The sequence below is a fragment of the Eurytemora carolleeae genome, unplaced genomic scaffold (assembly GCF_000591075.1).
Source record: "Eurytemora carolleeae unplaced genomic scaffold, Eaff_2.0 scaffold4, whole genome shotgun sequence".
NCBI classification, from domain to species: Eukaryota; Metazoa; Arthropoda; class Copepoda; order Calanoida; family Temoridae; genus Eurytemora; species Eurytemora carolleeae.
This window is the reverse complement of record NW_019396191.1, coordinates 859,564-881,685: the sequence shown is the minus strand read 5'-3', so window position 1 is coordinate 881,685 and position 22,122 is coordinate 859,564. Positions and strand designations below refer to the sequence as shown.

The 22,122-nt window shown below is 33.9% G+C and overlaps 4 protein-coding genes across 5 annotated transcripts in view; all 4 read right to left on the bottom strand.

The window, feature by feature from the left end:
- Nucleotides 1–515: 515 nt before the first annotated feature.
- LOC111697714 (complex III assembly factor LYRM7) lies at nt 516–4,979 on the bottom strand. The gene is made up of 6 exons (XM_023467807.1): nt 4,895–4,979; nt 4,264–4,325; nt 3,546–3,578; nt 3,001–3,085; nt 2,201–2,277; nt 516–734 (listed from the first exon to the last, which is right to left on the bottom strand). Exons 1-6 carry the CDS (start codon nt 4,925–4,927, stop codon nt 641–643), a joined length of 384 nt encoding a protein of 127 aa, XP_023323575.1. The 5' UTR covers nt 4,928–4,979; the 3' UTR covers nt 516–640.
- Nucleotides 4,944–10,482, bottom strand: LOC111697713 (39S ribosomal protein L41, mitochondrial). Its single transcript, XM_023467806.1, has 8 exons — nt 10,311–10,482; nt 10,115–10,184; nt 9,517–9,564; nt 9,041–9,121; nt 7,196–7,225; nt 6,160–6,241; nt 5,574–5,619; nt 4,944–5,318 (listed from the first exon to the last, which is right to left on the bottom strand). The coding sequence occupies exons 1-8, from the start codon at nt 10,445–10,447 to the stop codon at nt 5,231–5,233; spliced, it is 582 nt and encodes a 193-aa protein (XP_023323574.1). The 5' UTR covers nt 10,448–10,482; the 3' UTR covers nt 4,944–5,230.
- A 42-nt stretch (nt 10,483–10,524) lies between these two features.
- Nucleotides 10,525–18,462, bottom strand: LOC111697712 (cyclin-K). Of its 2 annotated transcripts, none has more exons than XM_023467804.1 (11): nt 18,397–18,462; nt 18,153–18,232; nt 17,554–17,628; nt 16,199–16,238; nt 15,646–15,768; nt 15,115–15,180; nt 14,886–14,933; nt 14,208–14,291; nt 13,510–13,607; nt 12,804–12,867; nt 10,525–11,662 (listed from the first exon to the last, which is right to left on the bottom strand). In XM_023467804.1, the coding sequence occupies exons 1-11, from the start codon at nt 18,421–18,423 to the stop codon at nt 10,727–10,729; spliced, it is 1,641 nt and encodes a 546-aa protein (XP_023323572.1). In that variant the 5' UTR covers nt 18,424–18,462; the 3' UTR covers nt 10,525–10,726. The 2 variants fall into 2 exon arrangements, with proteins under 2 accessions (XP_023323572.1, XP_023323573.1); XM_023467805.1 differs by having other exon boundaries at nt 18,153–18,229; nt 18,397–18,444.
- Nucleotides 18,441–22,122, bottom strand: part of LOC111697722 (splicing factor 3B subunit 2) — a 21,849-nt gene continuing 18,167 nt past the window's right edge. Inside the window, exons 17-21 of the mRNA XM_023467817.1 lie at nt 21,650–21,736; nt 20,873–21,035; nt 20,162–20,287; nt 19,467–19,623; nt 18,441–18,711 (exon numbers count right to left, since the gene is read on the bottom strand). Of these exons, the coding sequence (XP_023323585.1) occupies nt 18,570–18,711; nt 19,467–19,623; nt 20,162–20,287; nt 20,873–21,035; nt 21,650–21,736 (675 nt within the window). The 3' untranslated portion in view covers nt 18,441–18,569. The remainder of the gene's footprint in view (nt 18,712–19,466; nt 19,624–20,161; nt 20,288–20,872; nt 21,036–21,649; nt 21,737–22,122) is intronic.

The following is a 22,122-nucleotide window of genomic DNA, read 5'->3' as shown; positions in this document are numbered from 1 at the left end:
GATTAAAACGCATTTGCTTGTCAGATCATTGATTGGACGAATTGGACACTGCCCTTCTGGTTTTTGAATATGAATTAGGAATAAGATCCAAGGAATGTGAATCGAGTGAAATTTTAAATTCTTGATAGGAGTTGGTAATTTTAAATAAATTTAAACTTTCAGATAAACATTAATTAAGGGGTTGGGTAATAATTGAAGAAAAAATGGGAAAAGAGAATGAGGGGGGGGGGAATATGGAGTCTCAGAACTGAAATACACACCTTTGAAGAAAGGTTAAGAGAGGTAACAAGTTCAGACATAAAGTCTCATGAAGGAAAAATTGTAAATCCTTATTTACCCGCTAAATATTATCCCTGCAAAAAAATATGCTCAAGAGACAGTTAAACATAATTCAGCACTATTACATTGAAAAAAAGACATGAATTTCTTATTAGGACCGAGGTAGAGGTTTAAAGTGCAACAATGTGAATTGCACATGCCACTCTTCATAGTACATTTAAGTTGAATTAAACAAGTTTCAAATAATATTTGGTTTTATTGAGATACAATATAAATTTATGACTAAACATCTAAGTAACTATTCACAAAATTCATCACACCCTAGTACGGTTATAAATCTGTGAACTGTATTTTTAATTAATTATTTCTTCTGTTGACTAGGAGACTCTTCGCACACACCACTTTTTCTTTTTCTTCTGTTGGCATTTTTATATTCTTCTTCAGTAATATCTTCTCTAAAAACAAACAAATTATAAATATTAAATATCAGTAACTATTTAGTCAAGAAATATAACAAAAACATTTGTAATAAAGTGTTTCAGAAGAAAATATTTTAAAACCTCAAAAAAGAGATTGTGGGAATACCCCCCCCCCCCACAATTATAAAAAAGGAAAGGAAAATTACTTATTTATTGTTTACTAACATTTAATTTAACTTTTTAATTCACGCCGATTTTTATGATCCTTAATGTTTAATTATATCTTTTACTCTTTTCAACCTTTTTAGTCTTTTCTTTGCAAAATCGTCTTTGCTTTCTTTGATTCTTCTGCAAACACAGCAGTAATAAGCATAATTTAAGATGATTAATTTTCTCTGTTTAAATTGTTTGAATTTTGACAAATAAAATAATTATACATTTCTTTTAAGAAATCACAATGTAAAATGGGAATGTATGGTATTTCCCCAGATTCCCATTTGTAGGCAAAACTTTTGACAGTCAAATTAATTTGTAGTTAATCTGTACACTGACGGTTTACTGTGTACACTGTACAATATTAAGTGAAGTCAAACCTTTGTATTATAAATCTAGGAATAACGCATTGATCTCTAATCTTATGCAGACTTATGAAAATAATCTAATTCTTAATCAATATCCAGTAGTAGTCATACCTTTAAGGGATAATTAAATGGAAGAGATAGGGGATCAAGCATGGATCTGGGAGTAAGCATTGATCGTTAAATTAAGAGTGCCTATATTTGGATATCAAGATCAAACGTTCAACATTATAGATACTCCACACAAGAGTTCCAACCTCCAAGCAGTAGGATGGGAACCCCCTGGCGGCCATGAGCCTCCACTATACACCATGAGAGCCTCCCAGATTTTAAGTGCTATTTAAAAAAATTTGCATGAAAAAGAAAATATTTACAGGCAAAAAATATGAATTTAATTTCATTTTATCTTTTATAATCTTTGATTTAATCGATGATTTTGTAATTCTTTATAATTCTAGAAAGTTTTGATAATTTTTTAATCTTTCTTTATAATTCTAGAAAGTTTTGATAATTTTTTTAATCTTAATTTTTTTCGAATTGCTTAACTTAAATCAAAGATTACAACAAAACAAATCAAGTTTACTCCAGAAATATTTCCCCAAATATCTTCCTTTCTGAAATGTTTAAAGATTTAGTGTAAATCTTATATAACACTTTATGAGTGCATATAGGTTTCTAATCATGAAAATCAATACATAACTATAATCTTAAGTGAAATTATTATGCCACTATGTCAAAAAATGTTAGAAATTCTTCATTATACATCAAGATTAACAAAACGCTGCACTGTATGACGAAAGCCCGTTTACTGCATAGACTCGATCTGTATAGCGGAGGCTCATGACGGATTCCTCCCTCTGTACAGTGTACTGTGAAACTAGCTCTATTAGTTTCTTTATCAATCAATTACTCAATCAGATTTACCTAAAAGGATTATTCTCGAACATATGCGTTTCTTCTCTAATTTTCATTTGATACCGTTCAGTGTCAACCTTTTTAATCTAAAAAAGGAAAGTTTAAAGTTTCAATAAATAAACACAATGAAACCAACTCTTCAATGACACACGACCTACCCTTTACACCTTTTTCTATATAATCGCCGTTTTTGCATTGCTATATATCTGCTTAAAAAATTTTAAAAATCGGCAAATCGCTTTAAGCAAACCAAATTATCTTCAGAATTTCTCTTCAGAAGAAATTAGGAAAGCAACCCTGTAAGTAGGTGTCGCTAGAAATTCTTAGACACTCTACCTAAAGTGTTTAAAATAAGTGATTATTTACTGTTTTGATTGATATCTTAAAAGGGTGGCTAGGAATCTAAATGAGAATTGTTAATTTTAAGAAATGAAAGGATCCATTTTTTTTAGATGTGGGTCCAGATCCTGGATCCAAACTGAAAAATATATCCGGATCCAAAAACAGTTTCGGATCCAGGTTATGAACTTTAATTTAGATTTACTGGTTATTTTTAACAACAACAACAATATTATCCTTTATATTCTGTTTTGTTTGCTAGCAATTAATGAATCATTCAGGTTTTAAAAATTGACTAATTAGTTAACAGTTAAGATTTGCGTTTTGAGAGAAAGAATTCATGTTTTGGAAGGTTTCTGTTGATATTTTGCCTCTTGGATCAGGATCCAGGAAGCCAACAATTTGCGGATTCAACGGATCCAGATCCGGATCCTGAGCATTGTAGAAAATATGATATAATATTAACTGACCTGAATTACTGTTTCTCTAAGTATTTGATTGACCTCCCGGCCATGATTAACAAGTTCAGATATTGAAGTTTCGGAACTAACTTTTCTAACAAACAACACCTTTCTCAAAATGTACACAACAAAAAAGGATTTTGATCTTGTGGTTTTAAAATAGTAACCGAGGCCGAATTTAAAGAATTCGAGATGCGGCTCAAATTCATTAAATTCGGACTTCGAAAGAACTTTTGTGATAAAAATCTCTAGATCAAGCATTGATCTCCATATTTTACAGATCTACAGATTTATTATTTATTTCCGCTTCAACATCCCGTGGTGGTAATAAACGAAAGAGATCAAGAATTTGTTCTCCAATTTTAAAGTTCTCACTTTGGATATCGAAATCAAGGATTCAAGATTAATAATACTACAAACAAAAGTTCAGACAGAAAAGTATTTTCACTATAGCATCTTAAATCAGGTTTAACTAGCTCTGCAGATTAATCCCAAAAGAGTTTTTAGTTTTAATTTTATATTTCTCAATTCAATTGCTGATTAAGGAACTGTTCCTGTTTTTGTTGAATTCATCACAAATTTTATCCCTGAAAAAAGTAAAATCTAATGAATAATACAAAAAAAAATATATTTTTCACAATTATTTGAAAAAACAGAAAAAAAATAAAACTTGAGATATCTTATGAATTTGAAGTTAATCTAATTATTAACAAGTTTAAAAATCTGATTCACACCAGTGCCGGTACCCTTTAAATCTTTGCCTGAATAATAATGATATTCTTGATTTTCTTTCTTAAAAGTAGCATTTTTAAACTGCGGGTTTTCAATACAAGAGACTTCTGGATTTCTGAAGAGAAATAACAAGGAAGGAAACTGACAGAATCTTCTCAAAATAGAAAACGACGATGTTCTCTTTCTTATTATTCCGATAAAAGATTAAAGAGTACCGTTGTGTATTGGACATGATCAGCCAAAATGAAAAAAATCTGTACAGTGGTCCACGTTTATATCAATACAATCTAGACAATGAAGACGACTTTCTATTGAAGTTTTGATTAAAAACAATCTATTTCCAAATTACAAGTTTGCAAGTAAACAGAGAAAGGCTCTTAATTAACAACTTCTGTGTTTTTACAGGTTTATGTTTATCCATACTGTTCTAAAAATTGAGATCAAAAGTCGTCTTCATGGTATAGATTTAAGACTGATGAAAAACGAATAGGAAAATTATTTTCCCAATCTCAATCTCAATGGAATGATTTTAAATATTACCTAGCAGCACACATAGCTGGTATATCCCCTTTAAACACAGATTGTACTGTTCTATGCAAACCCTGGATCAAATTTGACATTTTCCGTTTTTAAACTTGAGATTTTTTAAACGTCACAAATTGGCCGAGTTCCTCTTGATGTTACAAAGACAAAAGGCTTCACATACGGTGGTAAGTGATTATATAACTACAATAAGACGACTTTTTAATTTAAATTTAGATTGTTTACAAGCTTTTTTGAATTACAAGTTTACAAATAATAAAAGTTTTTTTAATCGACAAATTCTGTTGACTTTCTATGTGTTTGTGTATCCATGCTGATTAACAGCTTATATTAATTCAAAATTGAATTCGAAAGTCGTCTTCATTGTATTGACATCATCGCCTTCAACTAAAGCTCTAATTTACACCATCTTAACTAATTTCCACAGTGAAAACTTTTTATATGTGGACAGAAGGGGTGGTTAAACGACNCCCCCCCCTCCTTTCGACGAATTAAATCATTATAAGTTAACTCTCATCTATTTTAAGCTGTCACAAGAGATGACAAATATGTAACATTTTCTAAAACTTCCAAAATTTTGCAACTTACGAACCCATCAATGTTATCCAGGATCAATATCAAATTTTCCCTTGTATAGTTTTAACACTTCTCTCTTGGACATTTTGTTAATAAATTAATCTGAAATCAAATATTTCTCTGTATTTAATATTAAACCGGAGATATTAGGATATTTGAACATATTTGCTGGGTAAGTGTGTTCTTAAATATCAGTTTATTACATTTTCTAAGAACAGAACCAGTGGAGATCAAAATATCTACAAATAGACATGCATTCTGTACCGGAGGGGGGGGGGGGGGGTTGAACTCCGCGGCTTTGGAGAAAACTTGATGAATTTAAAAGTAAAATTCAAGAGTACAACTTTTAAGTACTGAAGTCCTCCTGGGGTACCGTACAGTACATTGTTTAAATTTTGCCAACTGGAATATCTAATTTGTAAGTTTTGTTCGGAACTTCGCCGCCTTGAAATATATCAGAACCAGTTTGTCGGGCCCTAAACAAAAAACAAAATTTCATTTTTTTAATGATAAAAACAAAAAATTTAAATAGTTTATGTACAATCAATTTTTGGAGTTTATTCCGACTTGCACCGAGTACAAAAATAATTGAAGATAAAACTGAAGAAGCAAAATCATGTAATTAACTTAATCATTATTAACGTTAATAAGGCGTTTTTATAAATCGAATTAAGTTTTTTAGGATCAAATAGAATCATGATAACAACTTGAATACGAGTAATATTACAAACCTAATATAAGCCTGCTCTGAGGTTAGTTTCTCAACAGGACTAGGTTCTAAACATTAATCATGAAAGGGACTGTGGACTATATTTCACGTGGCCCTTCATTTATAGAGTGACATGTCCGATTCACAACGGTAACCTTAAAAGGTTTGCATTATAAACCGTCGCATGTTTTTAATTTGGAAAACTGATTATTTTCAATTGTGGTTCTCCTATTAAGATGGCTTGTTCACTTTTGCTGCAGGAAAACATTGTAGGAATTACCAGAACTGAACATTTTCACGCTAGAAAAACGACGTTATCTTCCACATCATTATTCAGATAAACGTTTGAAGGATACCGGTGAGAATCTGACACACCACTTTATAAATTCCGGTTTTTAAGGTTTCCATGAAATTGTACTGCTGCGCCTATGAGGAATGCAAACAGAACTAGAAGCTATTTGTTTGTTTACATCCCTGTACACTGTACAGTACAGTTCAGTAAAGGTAATGGCAAAATTTGTACATACAACTTTATCTGACACAATTAATATTTTTGTATCATAATCGATATTTTTTTGATCAGTTTTGTTTAATTTCCAATATCCTACCTAACGGTCTACCCTCCGAGTCTAGTTTTCCTGTTTTAAAATCTTGAATAATTTTCTGACCGTAGATTACATTGAACAAATCCTAACAATTCAAGTGTTCAAAATTTATCCATGGCTTAATTTACTAAAATATCAAAAAAAATTATTTTTAATTAAAAATAAAATTTTATTAACAGATTGGGAACCAAGGCACGAAAATTTTAAATTTAGAAGCAAAAAAATCATGATAAAATCTAATTTTTCAGCTAATATTACCACCAGTTTGGTCCCGCGTTTTGCCAGCTATGTATATCTTATAAATAACATACAGGGCTAACCACAAAGGATGAGACTTCAGAGACGACTTAACGAGAAGACGCGACTTGACGAAACGTATACCGTCTCTATCCTTATATTTATGATTCCTGTTAACTTGTTTTTTTTTTACAAAATCCTTAAATAAAACATTTTATGACAATATTTAGGACAGAAGACATATATTAACATTGAACTTGTCATATTTTTAGAGTTTCAAGTCGTATTTAAAGTCTCATCCTTTGAGCGTAACCCTGCATAATATAAGCAAAGATCTTTACTATGTAGATGTAACTTTTGACTTCTACTGTATTTTTTGTTCGAGGGGGGGGGGGAGAGTATTTTTATTCTTCCTTTTTTTGACGTTTGTTTTTTATTTTAACAACATTAAAAACTAAATAATATGGAAAAACTTGGATAAATCTAATTTTACTATATTTGCAAGACAAAAAATCTTTCAATTTGATTTAATTTCAACTTTTAATCGCGAGCATCTTTTCTTTTTGTACAGTATAAAAAGAAAAAACTAAAAAAAGTTTGCGGATTTTAATAATTCACAAACCTTCCCTGGGGTCAGGTGAAGTCCCACACAAAATTTGGGCCCGATGGGTTAAACCGTTTTGACGTTTATTGGATACAAACGGACAGACATCCAAACAGACAAGCAAAGTATGTATAGATTTAGAATAAAGGACCAAATCCACCATTTTTGTCAAAAATATCATTCATTGATACACTTTTCCTTGCTGGTGAGTTCTTCTTGATAAATATCCTAAAATCCTTCCAGGTAAAATAAAATATCATACGAGGTGTGTTTTATCAAAATGCTAATTATATTGCAAATTATTTATTTATTGTAGAATTTCCGTGATTAATAGCTTGTTGGAAAGGTATTGTTGTTACCGTTTGAATGTATTATAAAAAATATACTAATTAAAAACTCTGTCTTCCACCGGTAATCGATTAGAACCAAATCAGGGTACACCGTTTAACAAGTGCAAGAGCCAAGCCAGCAGTTTTTTTAAGATGCTTATTGGTCGGCCATTTCTGAAGATATATGAATAAATAAGCACATTTTAGAAACATTACACCATACAGAAAACAGAAGAGATTAAAAAATTTTGTTTTATTGCCGAGGTGCCAGTCTTTAGGTGTATGGACGTAGCGGAAAAATCGACGATTTTGCAGCTAAATTTGCTAATCAAATTGGCGAATTTTCAAACAATGTAATTTTTTTAAAGTTTGTCTTTTAGAAGATTATTTGGGATTTCCAAAATGATATAAAACATCATTTTTAATTAAAAACTGAGGATTTATCGAACATTTTAAACACTCAAATTAAAAAATGTCAAAAAATGACGTTTTTCTGGCGGCTGCAGAAATAATGGTAAAATAAAACTTTGGATTTTTCTTAGTTTCCTATATATCTATTCAAAAGAAAAAGAGCATCTCTGAAAAATTTTTACAGGGCCCCTTATCGGGTCTGGCTCTTGAACTTGTTGGACGGGGTACCATGATTTGGTTCTACTCAATTGCCGGTAAAAGAAAGAGTTTTTTTTCTCAGCAGATTTTATTATAACGCAATCGAACGGTAAATAAAGAAATTCTACAATAAATAAAGAAATTCTCCAATAAATAAAGAAATTCTCCAATAAATAAAGAAACTCTCCAATAAATAAAGAAACTCTCAAATAAATAAAGAAATTCTCCAATAAATAAAGAAATTCTCCAATAAATAAAGAAACTCTCAAATAAATAAAGAAATTCTCCAATAAATAAAGAAATTCTCCAATAAATAAAGAAACTCTCCAATAAATATAAAGAAATTCTCAAATAAAAAAGAAATTACAATAAAATTCCCATTCTTGATCTAACACACCTCCTACTTAAAGGGACATTAGCCGTAATTGTAAGTGACCTTCAATTTAAAGAGTGCCATCCCCGATTCACACAGGTACCCTTTAGACTTTAGACTAATCCAGAGTACGAATTTAATGAATTTGAGCTGAATCTCAAATCCGCCAAAAAACCGGTTTCAATTGAGCGCCGGCTTAAATTTAGAAAAATTAAAAAAGATTTTAAGTGGAACCAACCATATTTGAGCCGCGTCTCAAATTTAAACTGCGATTTAAATTCTTTAAATTTGGCGTAAGGATTACTTTTCCTGGTTAATACAAAAACGGTAGTAAATGTTTATCACTTTGTATTCACGATGTCTCATATTTATGGAATATTAATATTTACTGAAGAGTATAAAGCTTCACTTTCAAATTTTTGAAAACCGCATTGGAAAATGGACATACAATAATCTAGATTTTCGGCATAAATTTGACGTCATCCGCGTTGAGTTCACAAAGTACGCTAGCATACATTCCAATTTAATGGCTTTTAAACATTTAAGAGATATATACACTGAGTTCTCTGTCCTCGATATCAGTAAAAAGTTAAAAGGGTACTGTTATAAATCGGACATTCCGTTCATAGTGGGCCCTTTTAAGGATCACTTAAGAGCTTCTTCATTCTGCAATTTAATTTTTTTAACTTTAATTTTCACTTGTTTTAAGGATTTGATTTTCTGGAGAATTTCCTTAGTAGCGTAGGATACGTAGGGTTTAAGTTTACAATCTTCTAAATCAGGAACTATTAATTCAGGAATCATCTCTGGAACCTGCAAGCACAACGCGCGTTAAGATGATGATCAGAATTCACGTCAAAATCAACATAACATCAAGATCGCCATTAAAAATAAACAACATCAAAATCAACAATCAAGAATCAACATCGACATCACTAACAGCATTAAAATCATGGCGGGAAAAAATTAACCTGATGTCGTATAGCTTTGATATTACAAATTAATAGTTTCTACCAACATCAAATAATCTAATTTTTAAAAATAAGGAGGTTGCAAAGATAAAGAAAATGGCTGTAAAGAAAATGATCAAACCGATAGTAACATCAAACTAGCTTTGCTTGCCTTAATTCTCCTTCCCCCCCCCCAAAAAAAAAAGATAAACCCTCCGTTTCTGGAGAGGGGGGGGGCGGAAGTCTAACCCTGCTTACCGTTTCACCGCCTGAGAAGTGATCAATACCGGTTGGACGTGCGCCATACTAAAAAAATAATAATATGAAAATATAATTATACAAAAATCAATTGTAAGGTTCTAAAAAGTGATGAAAAAATTTTTACTTCTAAATTCCTTTTTTTATATTTTTTAAATAAAACAGCGTACATGCCTTTTTGTCGCGCTTGAACGTTTTTTACATTTTAGATTTTATTCTTATTTAACAACCAAACAAAGTATGAAACTGTGAAGCACAATATTGATAAAGCTGTTCAGATTCTTGCATTATAATACAATTGAGAAGAAATTTAGAATTTTGACCATCTAAACAATATTCAAATTTAAAAACAAAGACATTTGGAAAGCATTCATATTCAAGGGTTCGAGGCGCATTTTAAAATAACAAAATTAAAACACAGCATGTGCTTATTTTTAGTTTTTGATTATCGATTTTGATGTTGCAAACGCAACTGTATATTTCGAAATGAAACTTAATAAAAGTGAGATAGATTTAAACAAGAGTTGAAAAGTAAAATATTTCATACTTTTGGTAATGTATTTCTTTTATTTGGTGAAAAAATATCATAAATATTTACCCTATGAATGGGAACATCATATGTAGGGTTTCCTATTCTAAACTGAGCTTTTTTAAACTCTCTCGATCCTCTGAACAATATTTCTTTCAAAGAAAAAAAATCAAATTTTTGTTGAAAATTCAAATTTCCTGACAAAAATAACTACTGTAGACTTTTCATTCTCATTTAGTATTAGGTTAGATTTTGAAAAATGTTCCTTTTATTCCAGATATTGAAATTTTTAATATTTTTCGTCGAATGTGGACTGGAAACCGAGAGTTGACGAATTGTTGTAACGGCCAGCCGATTAGACGAGGAGGACACAAGGGACGAGACGGCCGGCAGCCGAAACATTTTTTCTGCAACAAAAACACTGTTTCGTATCACGCCAAATAATCAGCGCTTTTCTCCAGTTAGTTATTTTTTTCTTATTTGTCATTTTATGAAAGATTAAACAATTAGGAGTAAAATAAACAAGGATATTGAACAATGTGAACAACATCAAAAGAAAATGAAGAGCTAAAAATATAAAAGTATTCAAAACTATGTTTTCTGTGTTAAAACAGGATTTAACAAATCTGGGAAGAGGATTGAAATGATTTATGTGTAAAGAAAACTGTTAATATTCAATCATCATCTAGACCACTGGCCCCCGGGCCGAGGGGGCCGGGAGTAGGGAGACGGGCGGCTAGGAGGAGGTCCACCCCGACCTCTGAAAGGAATGTGACCTGGAGGGCCTCGAGGAGGGGCGCCTCCCAAGGGATTAGAGGACATATGTGGGAGTCGGGGAGAGGGGGTCATACCCAAGGGGGGTCTGGGCATATTGTCTCTAACTGGTGTTCCTGAGTTTCTAAAGAATTTGTCTCCCATAGGAGTAGTTGGCCCGCCCCTGAGCCCGGGGTCCCGACTCCCATGATTACGGAAGTCGTTTTGAGCACCCCTGGGCTCTGGTTTCCCGCCACGGAACTCAGGCGGAGGGCCTCTTAGATCTGGAGGCGGACCACGGATATCATGTGGCGGAACCCTTGCTTCTGAATGGTATCCTCGGTCCAGTGGCGGCGGACCCCTGGCATCTATTAGCGGAGGTGCTCGATTGTCCGGCGGAGGGCCGCGAGTGTCCGGAGGTAAACGTGATGGAGGATGATTGTTTCTGTATTCAGGAGGAGGACCGTTAGCTGGCGGACGACTTGGAGGCGGACCAGCTGCAGGCGGAGGATAAGAAGTTGGAGGTGGGGCAGTATAAGATGCAGCAGCAACAGATGCATAGGATTGTCCCTGCATTGCAAATCCACCGGATTGCTGATAAAACGACTGGTATCCGGCAATTTGTGAGGCAGTTAACTGGAACTGTGGCGGAACTGCGGGCGGTGCGGCGGATGGTGGGAGACCACTGGGTGGGTTGGGTTTGGGTTGCGGGGGTTTAACTGGTAGAGCCGGACTGGCCACGGCAGGTGTGGAGCGTGTGGATGGGCGGGGTTGAGGTGGAGGTTGGTATACTCTTGTTCCAGGGGGCGGAGAAGGCGGAGCATCACGAGCACATGTGGCAGGTGTGGAATACAGATCTAGCACCTAGAATTGTAAAACTAGCGAATCATCAAGTTTCAATTAAATGTGGAAAAAAGGTAAAACAGAAAAAAGATTTGTCGGGATACTTTGAGAAAAGAAAACGAAATGGGGAAACTGGCAAGCAGTACAATTTGTCAGGAAAATGAGTGGTCAGAAAGGTTAGGTGGAAAGGTTGAGAAAGGTTGGTGGAGAGGAGGGATAGGAAAGGAATGGGATATGAAAGGAAAATGTCCAGTGTATGGAGGAGGGATGGGGTAAAAAACAGGCCGGAGAAAGGGTTCAAGCAGTGAAGGGAGTATGAGAGAAAGGCATACGGAAGGGTGGGTTGGTTGGTAGAAAGGAGGGAAGATTGGTAAAAAGGAGGGAAGGGGATAGATAAATAAGGTAGGTAGAAGTGTGGGGTAAAGTGAGATTGATGGACACAGGAAAGGATTAGGAAAGGAAGATGTCTTGTGGGGTAGGGTAAAGTAAGATTGATGGAAAGGAATAAGAAAGGAAGATGTCTTGAGGGGTGGGGTAAAGAAAGGTTGATGGAAAGGAATAAGAAAGGAAGATGTATTGAGGGGTGGGGTAAAGTAAGATTGATGGAAAGGAATAGGAAATGAATGTGTATTGAGGGGTGGGATAAAGAAAGGTTGATGGAAAGGAGTAAGAAAGGAAGATGTGTTGAGGGGTGGGGTAAAGAAAGGTAGATGGAAAGGAATAAGAAAGGAAGATGTATTGAGGGGTGGGGTAAAGAAAGGTTGATGGAAAGGAATAAGAAATGAATGTCTATTGAGGGGTGGGGTAAAGTAAGATTGATGGAAAGGAATAGGAAATGAATGTGTATTGAGGGGTAGGTTAAAAAAGGTTGATGGAAAGGAGTAAGAAATGAATGTGTATTGAGGGGTGGGGTAAAGTAAGATTGATGGAAAGGAATAGGAAATGAATGTGTATTGAGGGGTGGGTTAAAGAAAGGTTGATGGAAAGGAATAGGAAATGAATGTGCATTGAGGGGTGGGGTAAAGAAAGGATGATGGAAAGGAATAGGAAATAAATGTGTATTGAGGGGTGGGGTAAAGAAAGGTTGATGGAAAGGAATAGGAAATGAATGTGTTTTGAGGGGTGGGGTAAAGAAAGGTTGATAGAAAGGATGGTTTGTTACCTGATGGCAGATGTCCTCTAGAATATCTTGACTCACATCCTTGACGTATTGATCCCACCAGTACCTAGATACAACAACTTTAATTTGAGGACTTTTGAACGTTAGTCTTAATAAACATTAATCGTAAGCTTACGTTCGTTCAATCGATCATAAGTTAAATGATATAGCACCACAATTGCGGAAAAACCAAAAACCGGTTTTTCAAAAGTTACCAGTTTTTCAAAAGTTTAAGAGCGCATCTCATAATCTCTAGAAATTAATCTAAAGATTAAATTAATCTTAAGATAGAATAAATAAGAGAGGATCTAGCATTGATCTCGATAGCCACCATTCTAAAGTTTTCAGCTCAGTTAACAAATGTAATCTTTCCAAGATAACAATAAGATAAATTAAACTTATTTATAGGTTTACTGATATCAATAAATGTAATGAGCTGATGTCATTTACTCTTTCCAGTAACTTAAACTCATAATAATCAATCGACATTAGTAAAGTCCACTCGGTTCCCAATTTACCAGCTTTTGCAAAATTTCAATAAATCTGCACTAGACTCCCCCACCCCCCTCTCCTTTAATGAAAAGCGAAAAAAATGTCTGATTTTGGGTTTGGAACTTTGGACCCTAATAAGAATAAAAGATCAATTTAAGCGCTACAAACCCTCTTTCCAAATATGGTAAACACTCCCTTTAAAATGTTGAAATGTTACCTATGATCTGATGTCCTTGAGTTCCAGTCTCTAACCTCAAATTTGCTGAGTTTAGCTGCCAGGTACATCAGTGCTATTGCTATAACCTCTGGTTCCCACTAGAGAAACAAAATATTTGCTTAAAGAGACAGTAAGCATATTTTCAAGTAACCCTCCAACCTCCAATGCAAAGATTGCAATGCCCGATTCATAACAGTACCATTGAAAGTTTAATATGTCTCAAATGAATCCGAAAGAAGTTTTCCACAACACTGCATACTCAGTTCAACTGCCTTACATAGCCGCTCACTCCCTTTAAAAGCTTTGCCAGATCAAGTTTTAGTAAGATGTGACAAACAAACTTTCTTAATTATGAAGACCTATAGTTTTCAATTGTGGGTTCTCAACAAAATCGACTTGCGCATTTCTCCAAAAGGAAAAAATAAAGGAAAAATAAAAATGTATTACTTTTGAAGCTAGAAAAACGACGATATCTTCTACATTATTAATTAGAAAAAAGTTTCAAGGCTACCGTTGTGAAAAGGGCATTGCCATATTTGAATAGAGGAGGGTCACTTAAAATTACAATTAACAGTCTCATTAAATGAAATTTTGAAGAAAAAAAAATCATATTTGGACATTGTTCAATCTTGATAATTTTTGTTAAAAACTATCCTTTGTTGTCAGAGAGGTGCTCTATTGAGTCCAAAATTGCAAACCTGTAAGCATAGCGTTGTGCATAAAGAATCATTCACAAAGGTCCAGCTCATCTGAACCATTTTCTGCAGTTTAGATTGGTCACCCTGCAACATTAGAAACTAAGTAAACCAAATAACTGTCTTCAGATTAGATTGGTCACCCTGCAACATTAGAAACTAAGTAAACCAAATAATTGTCTGCAGTTTAGATTGGTCATCCTGCAACATTAGAAACTAAGTAAACCAAATAATTGGCTTCAGATTAGATTGGTCACCCTGCAACATTAGAAACTAAGTAAACCAAATAATTGTCTTCAGATTAGATTGGTCACCCTGCAACATTAGAAACTAAGTAAACCAAATAATTGTCTTCAGATTAGCTTGGTCACCCTGGAACATAAGAAACTAAGTAAACCAAATAATTGGCTTCAGATTAGATTGGTCACCCTGCAACATTAGAAACTAAGTAAACCAAAATAACTTTCTTGTAGCTTTGATTGGTCACCCTGCGGCATTAGAAACTTAATAAGAAAAATTATTGTCTTCAGTTTAGATGGGTGTCAGTAGTCACCCTGCAAGTAGCAACATTAGAAACTATGTAAACCAAATCATTTCTGCAGTTAAGTTTGGTCTCCCTAGAACAATCATTGCAAAGCATGTCGTTAAAAGTGTAAAAATTTGTTCAAAGAAAAATTTTACCTTTAAGCACTTTGCATATTTAAGTATTGAGGGGTAAGGATGATCCACCTAAAATATATATTTATCAAATTTTTGTCACATTTAATTATTAAAATATTTTCAAATTTTGTTAAATCAAGCACAAAATATCGTTTAATCAAAATCAATGGAATATTTAAAAAAAATCAAACCGAGTGTTCTGAAATAACTTAACTTATAAAATAAATTAATGAATCAGTGGAAAACGAACCTGGAGATCAAATTTAATTGTTTGTAAAAGAACCCGTTCTAATGTCATCACTTCCTCCCTTGGATCCTAAAATACATGAAAATTAAGAAGATTGTTAACGATGTTTTAAGATAATCCATTAACCATTTACAAATAAAGTAAAATAAAATCATTTTTTTGTGTTTTCAGCCGATCTTTTTCTTTAAAATTTTTAATGGTTAAAGTCTTCTAGGTTTCTTCGCGAAATAGATTTTTGAATTCGAAATTATTACTCTTGTTATAAAGATCACAACTATACACTTAAAAGGGAGTGACCTAAAGGAGAGCCGGTATTTGAGCTGAGAGCGCAGTAGTATATGTAGGTAGGCTGTGAAAAAATATTCTTCATAATAGTGAAATAGAAATGATATTAAAATAGAATTGATTCGTTATTTTTATTAAAGGAATCAAGCATCTTAATTTCTAAAAATGTGTTTACATATTTTATCAATGGCAATTTCATTTTATTTTTCATTTTTATTGTTTCATCAAAATGAGTTTAGAGCCCCCTACCTGTCCGAAAGTGCTGAATTGATTAGGGTTCAGAAGTTCCTTCACAGTTTTTATAATATCTCGACCTTTCTTCGGTGTTTCCTCAGCCTTTCCGGCCAGGAACAGGGCACAGGTAGCTGTCACCTACAATCAATCAATCAATCAATCAATCAATCAATCAATCAATCAATCAACCAACCAACCAACCAACCAATCAATCTAGTTTTTCAATGAACTATTCGGTCAAAAAATCAATCCAACCATCAATCGTACAACCAACGAATTAATAAATGAAAGCAAGAATGAATCTGCTTATCAATCAATCAATTAATGAGTCGATCCAATCGTCCATCAATCCAAAGAAAGAATAAATCAATCAATCAAACAAAAACCAACCAATTAATCAATCAATCAATAAATCAATCGATTAGTCGTACTTTCAACCAATAGATCGTACAACCAATCAATCAATCATTTGTACACCCATCTAACCTAAATGTCATTGTTTTAATAAAATCTTTATTATTCTCCCTTAATAATTCTTTTTCTCATTGAAAAATATAAATATACTTACATATCTTGGAAACTCGATGAAAGAGTGAAACATGTAAAACCTGGTGTAAAATTCCGCATAAAATAGAATCAATATTGAATCAACTGAAGAAAAAAAAATGGAAGGGCTCGCTTTTATTAAGGGGGGTGGGCGATAACTGAATGAAGTGGCTAAGCATTCATCCTCAAATTGCCCACAGAGGATATATCGAGATCCAACGATAGAGATTATGAGTATCCATGACAAAAGTTCACAGCTTTCTGAATGGGTCCTGAGCACTACGGGAAAGGTGCATAGACGATAACAAAGTAACAAATGCTAATGCTAAAACGGAACAAATAATGCAGATATGATACCCTCTTTCAAACAAAAAAGATCACATTATCATATTTTAAAATTTGTAATTGCTTAAATAAATAAATAAATAAATAAAAGATCAACCATCATGTGATGTCTGTAAGATCTGATTGAAGGGGTTTCTAGTGCTTAACAGTGAAGCTTAAAGGGACAGTAAAGGAAAAATGAAAGGGGGTATAGGCTGAAAGCTAATCACTTTAGCTCTTGATCGCGACCCATGAAAGTTTTATCTGATGTTACTATCTCGAGAAATTGATATAAAACTGTGTTAAAATCATACGAAAGTTCATATATGTAAAATTTAGAAAATCTTAAACTTAAATCACGTGACCAGAACTATCACCAATGGCAGAGCAGTATACTGATCACGTGTCTCTGCCTGTATCACGTGACAACTTTACTGCACTGTCATTGGTGGATTTTCTGGTCAAGCAATTCGGACGTGTAAATAATATTATGAATTAAATCTATTAAAAATAGAAATCACAAATATAAAATTAGAATTGGAGTAAACCTAAGTAATAATTAGCTTTCTCGGGGATATTAACGTTTTCAGATTGGTTGCTTATTGGCTGAATTTGATCTATTTAAACCCACTACTTTTATACAAAATTGTATATATATTAATTTTCGTATAAATTTGACACAGTTGTAAATCAATTTCTCGAGATAGGAACATCAGATAAAACTTTCATGGGTCACGATCGAGAGCTAAAGTGATTAGCTTTCAGCCTATACCCCCTTTCATTTTTCCTTTACTGTCCCTTTCAGGGCGGGCAGTGGGGGGGGGGAAGAAATACATCCCATTTCCCCTCTCCCGCCCCCGGCTGTTCCAGGGTTATGATATAAAATTGCCCAGAAATCCTATAAAAATTTCATGGACAGGGGGAAAATTTTAGCGAGGGAGGAAAAAACTTCCGTCAATATGATCTGTTTCCCTTGAATATGTCATTAATTAAGTCATATGCTTTCAACGTTAATATAATCTGTAACATGTATATTATAAATGCGGAATATTCCTGTGAAAGTAAACTGCAGCTGTCGCCATAGTGTCATGCCGTAATCCTAACGCTTTACCCAGCTCTTGAATAAATCTAAACAAAAAGAAAAAGTTTTACAATAGTCACGTGACGTGGTCACGTCACGTCACGTCACGTCACGTCACGTCACGTCACGTCACGTCACGTCACGTCACGTCACGTCACGTCACGTCACGTCACGTCACGTCACGTCACGTCACGTCACGTCACGTCAAGGGAACACTATTTGATGCCAAGAAAAGTGGAAAATTCTTTGACTTTTCTTTTAACTAGTTTTAATAAAATATAACGGGAAAACAGATTTTCTCAAATCTGGCGATTTTTAAAAACATTTTCTAAAAAGCAGTGTTTATTTTAAAAGGCCAAAACTTTGAAATCGTGTTGAACTTGCATAATTAAAAATACGAAAGACAATCCCAGATTTGAAAGGATAAATTGTTTCTGGGGAAAAAAATTCAACATTTTTTCTCTTGGAATTTAATCCCAAATAAAAAAATTGGTCCAGTTTAAACCAATTAGACCCCCCCCCCCCCATTTTCCTCCTCTATATTTTTTTTTGGGGGGGGGGATGTCAATACCTAGCTCCTTCTCTTCTATATCTAGTTTCATCCTCATATGAGAGACCAGATAGTGTAGAAGGAGAATTCTTCAACTCCTGCTGTTAAAATAAAATGAAAAATTAATAAAAACTCGTGAAAATTTTAACATGTTGAAATTTATCTTTAAAGTAAAGACATAAAATGAAAAAGATCTGTCTTAAATTTTGAAACTTAATTTTCATAAAAATTTTATATTTAAAAACTATTTAAAAGTTCTAAATACCTTTTTATCATAATACCAGACCGGCATTGTTTATTAGTCTAATATTCTGAAATGGTTAATTCAATATAACAGTGAGGTGTGAGAGAGGGAGAAATGCGTAATAACATTTAGAACAAAATCTCAAAATCAAATTAACAAAAAATCCGCAAGTTCTTGATTTTGTATTGACACGACTAAAACTTGAACTCCTTGTACTTCTTGGCCTTATCCTTGTCTTCTCTCGTCTCCTGTCTCTTCCTCTTGTTCTTCTGCTTCGCTGCGTGCTCGGCTACCATGTCTGACAAGTCCTCCTTGGCCAAACTAGCCTGCTGCTCCCTGTAAAATGGTTCAAATTACAAGTTGTTCTAAGATAAAGAACTATTTTACTCGTCCCACACTTGAATTATTTATTTCCTTATTTCTTAAAGTAAACCCTGGTAGTGTCTTAAATCTTTAATTGAAAAATGAAAGGTCTGAGACATTAATTTAATGAATCTATTTATCGTTGCAACACCGGTTCAAATTGTTAAAGATTGAGAAAAAATTTGAATCGGTGATTCAGCGACCAGGTTGCAACGATAAATAGATAATAATTACAAATGTCAACTTCAGTGCTTAGGATCCAGATCCGTTGAATCCGCAAGATTTTGGCTTCCCGTAACCGGATCCGGATCCGTAAAAACATGCGAATCCACGTATCCTGGGGCAGAATATCAACCAAAAACTGCAATAATAAAAAAACTTTTTTACGCTCTACCTACACCTACATTTGTACTATTGAAGAAAGAGAAATTATAAAAGTTTCCTGATTTCCAAATGGTTCATCAAGTTTTAGAAAAAAAATAAACGAAGAAAATAAGACAAAAAATAAAGAAATGACCTGGATCCGGATCCATTTTTTTAAGTGCTGATCCAGGATCCGGATCCGCATCAAAATCCGGATCCACACAGTCTTCCCTTGCCAAATTGACTTCAGGGGTTAAGGCATACTATTTTCAAATCCTCAAGACTATTGCTTGAACATAGAAGGGGAAGGGGAGGAAGGGGGGGATTTCTGCAGATTTAATTTAAAATTTTTAATCCTTAAATACCTGAGAGCAGCCTCTGCCTTGAGCGCCATAGTTTCACTGTCCATTAGATCAAGATCCTCCGGGTTCAAGGCCATCTCTACAGCAGCCTCTTTACCCTTGACGGGGGCTCGGCCCTTACCGATCTCGTAGGTGTGGGTGCTGCCCATCATACTTGCACCTGGAATAGAGAGAATAAAGGGATAGTTTACCAAGTTTTAAATATCTTAACAACTTTCTTTGCCAAAATGAGAATTCCTCCCCCTTGATAAAAATGATTTTTCCCATGAAATTTAACCCCCCCCCCCCTCCACACACTTCTTAAAACTTATTTTTTCTCCAAAATGAGAATTTTCCAATTTGCCTTCTTAAAAATCATTTTTCACCCCTTTATTATGATTGTTTGGGGTTTTACGCGAAATAGGCGAAAACAAAGAATCATAAAAGAAAAATAATATTTTTTAGTAAAGTGGGGAAACGTTTCCTGTAAAATCCAAATTTCCATATTTCTCCTGAAATCATTTACCCATGGCTTTGTACAAGGGTGTATATTTTCTTTCAAATAACACTTCCAGACCCCCCCCCCCCCCCCTTCCTTTCGAAAATAATTTTTCTATGAACTTTTTCAAGGCTTTATTAATTGGCCAAGGATAACAAACAATCAAGGTTGAAAAAACATTTAAAAAATATACTCCTTGCTTTGTATTTAACGTATTTACCAATTCGTTCGTTCTTCCTCTCAGGTATAATGGTGTAGGGTAGACTAGGCGTATCTCCGCCTTCCATATCCGCCTCAATCCGCCGTTTTCTCAACTCAATCATATCCGGTGTTTCCAGACCAGCACCTCAAATATTAAAATCATCTTATATAAGTTTTAATCTTCAGTCATACAAAGTTATAAAAAAACTTATGTGAAAGGTAAAAAATGAAACAAGTGTTAGGATTAAAACAACATAAAGAAACAAAATGGTGGCTTATATCAATATTATTAGTGCATTCAATCTGACATTGGACAAAAACGTTTTGACTAAAAACATAGCAAAACATTTAAAGATATTGATAAAAGTTATGAATGAGCTGAATCAGGACCCAAATCAAAATAAAAAAGCACGGAAAGTATCCGAATCCTTATCCTCAATATAGAATGTGCCCTTAGCTCTGGTTATAAATATAATAAAGCTCTTCGCTCATATATATATATATATATATATATTTATATGTCAGCTAAAGCTGGCCAATCGGCTGGACCGAAGTGGCTGAAATCTAGTTAGGGAACCCCTGGGTACCCTGAGCGAAATTTAGGCTAAACCAATTCTAAATCTTTTTCTTCAAATTGATTTTTTTTCAAAATTTTTGTTTTTTTAATTCTACGGGCAACGCCGGGCACTTTAACTAGTTATTATCATTAAGAAATTGAAAAATCTTTTACCTCCAACACTGGTAGTTCCACTAGGAGTAGCAAGACCAGGTTCAACTACTGGAGTCTGGAGTCCTGAATCTACTCCCTCCTCCTCTTCCTCCTCATCCTCCTCATCACTGTCACTCTCCTCCTCACTCTCACTTTCCATTTCACCCCACAAGGTCTGATCAATCTAAGCAATTATTTAATTAATTAAAAACAATCAATCAAAGCTAAAGCAACCAATCATTCAAATCCAAAAACAATCAATCAAAAAATCTATTTTTTTATGCATAACGTAGGGTGGAGATCAGATAAACCAATTCATCAATCCTTTAATGCTTCAATCCTTCAATGCTTATCAATCCTTCAATGCTTATCAATCTATCAATCCAAAAATCTATGCATCCATCAATAAATAAATCCATCCATCCGTCAATCTATCAATCAATTAATCCTTCAATCCATCAATCCATCAATTCATCAATCCATCAATCTATCAATCCATCAATAAATCAATCTATAAATCAAATAATACATCAGTCCATCAATCCATCTATGCTTCAATCCATGTATCCATTTATCCATACATCCAAAACTCAATGCATCCATCAATAAATAAATCCATCCATCCGTCAATCCATTAATCAATTAATCCTTCAATCCATTAATCCAACGATCTATCAATTTATCAATAAATCAATCCATCACATCAATCTATCAATCTATCAATAAAAAGTCCATCAATCTTTCAATTCATCAATCCATCCATAAATTCACCAATAATCAATCCATCCATCAGCTTACATCCTCTGCAGGTGTTGTCGGAAAGTTTCTACTATCACTGGTACCGAACACATCTCCATACAGAGGTTTACCGGCCTCATCTACTATCTTTAAAAAGTTTAATATGTCTCAAATGAATCCGAAAGAAGTTTTCCACAACACTGCATACTCAGTTCAACTGCCTTACATAGCCGCTCACTCCCTTTAAAAGCTTTGCCAGATCAAGTTTTAGTAAGATGTGACAAACAAACTTTCTTAATTATGAAGACCTATAGTTTTCAATTGTGGGTTCTCAACAAAATCGACTTGCGCATTTCTCCAAAAGGAAAAAATAAAGGAAAAATAAAAATGTATTACTTTTGAAGCTAGAAAAACGACGATATCTTCTACATTATTAATTAGAAAAAAGTTTCAAGGCTACCGTTGTGAAAAGGGCATTGCCATATTTGAATAGAGGAGGGTCACTTAAAATTACAATTAACAGTCTCATTAAA

Coding starts and splice junctions, on each gene's coding strand:
- LOC111697714 (XM_023467807.1), bottom strand. CDS start 4,927: ATGTCCAAGAGAGAAGTGTTAAAACTATACAAG. Junction 4,326..4,894: donor AAGTGTTAAAACTATACAAG/GGAAAATTTGAT, acceptor AATTTGATCCAG/GGTTTGCATAGAACAGTACA. Junction 3,086..3,545: donor GATGAATTCAACAAAAACAG/GAACAGTTCCTT, acceptor GTTGTTTGTTAG/AAAAGTTAGTTCCGAAACTT.
- LOC111697713 (XM_023467806.1), bottom strand. CDS start 10,447: ATGTTTCGGCTGCCGGCCGTCTCGTCCCTTGTGTCCTCCTCGTCTAAT. Junction 9,122..9,516: donor ACTTCTCAGGCGGTGAAACG/GTAAGCAGGGTT, acceptor TTGTGCTTGCAG/GTTCCAGAGATGATTCCTGA. Junction 5,620..6,159: donor CTCGGAGGGTAGACCGTTAG/GTAGGATATTGG, acceptor ATTAATGTTTAG/AACCTAGTCCTGTTGAGAAA.
- LOC111697712 (XM_023467804.1), bottom strand. CDS start 18,423: ATGCCGGTCTGGTATTATGATAAAAAG. Junction 18,233..18,396: donor TCTGGTATTATGATAAAAAG/GTATTTAGAACT, acceptor TTATTTTAACAG/CAGGAGTTGAAGAATTCTCC. Junction 15,181..15,645: donor AATTCAGCACTTTCGGACAG/GTAGGGGGCTCT, acceptor CATGTATTTTAG/GATCCAAGGGAGGAAGTGAT.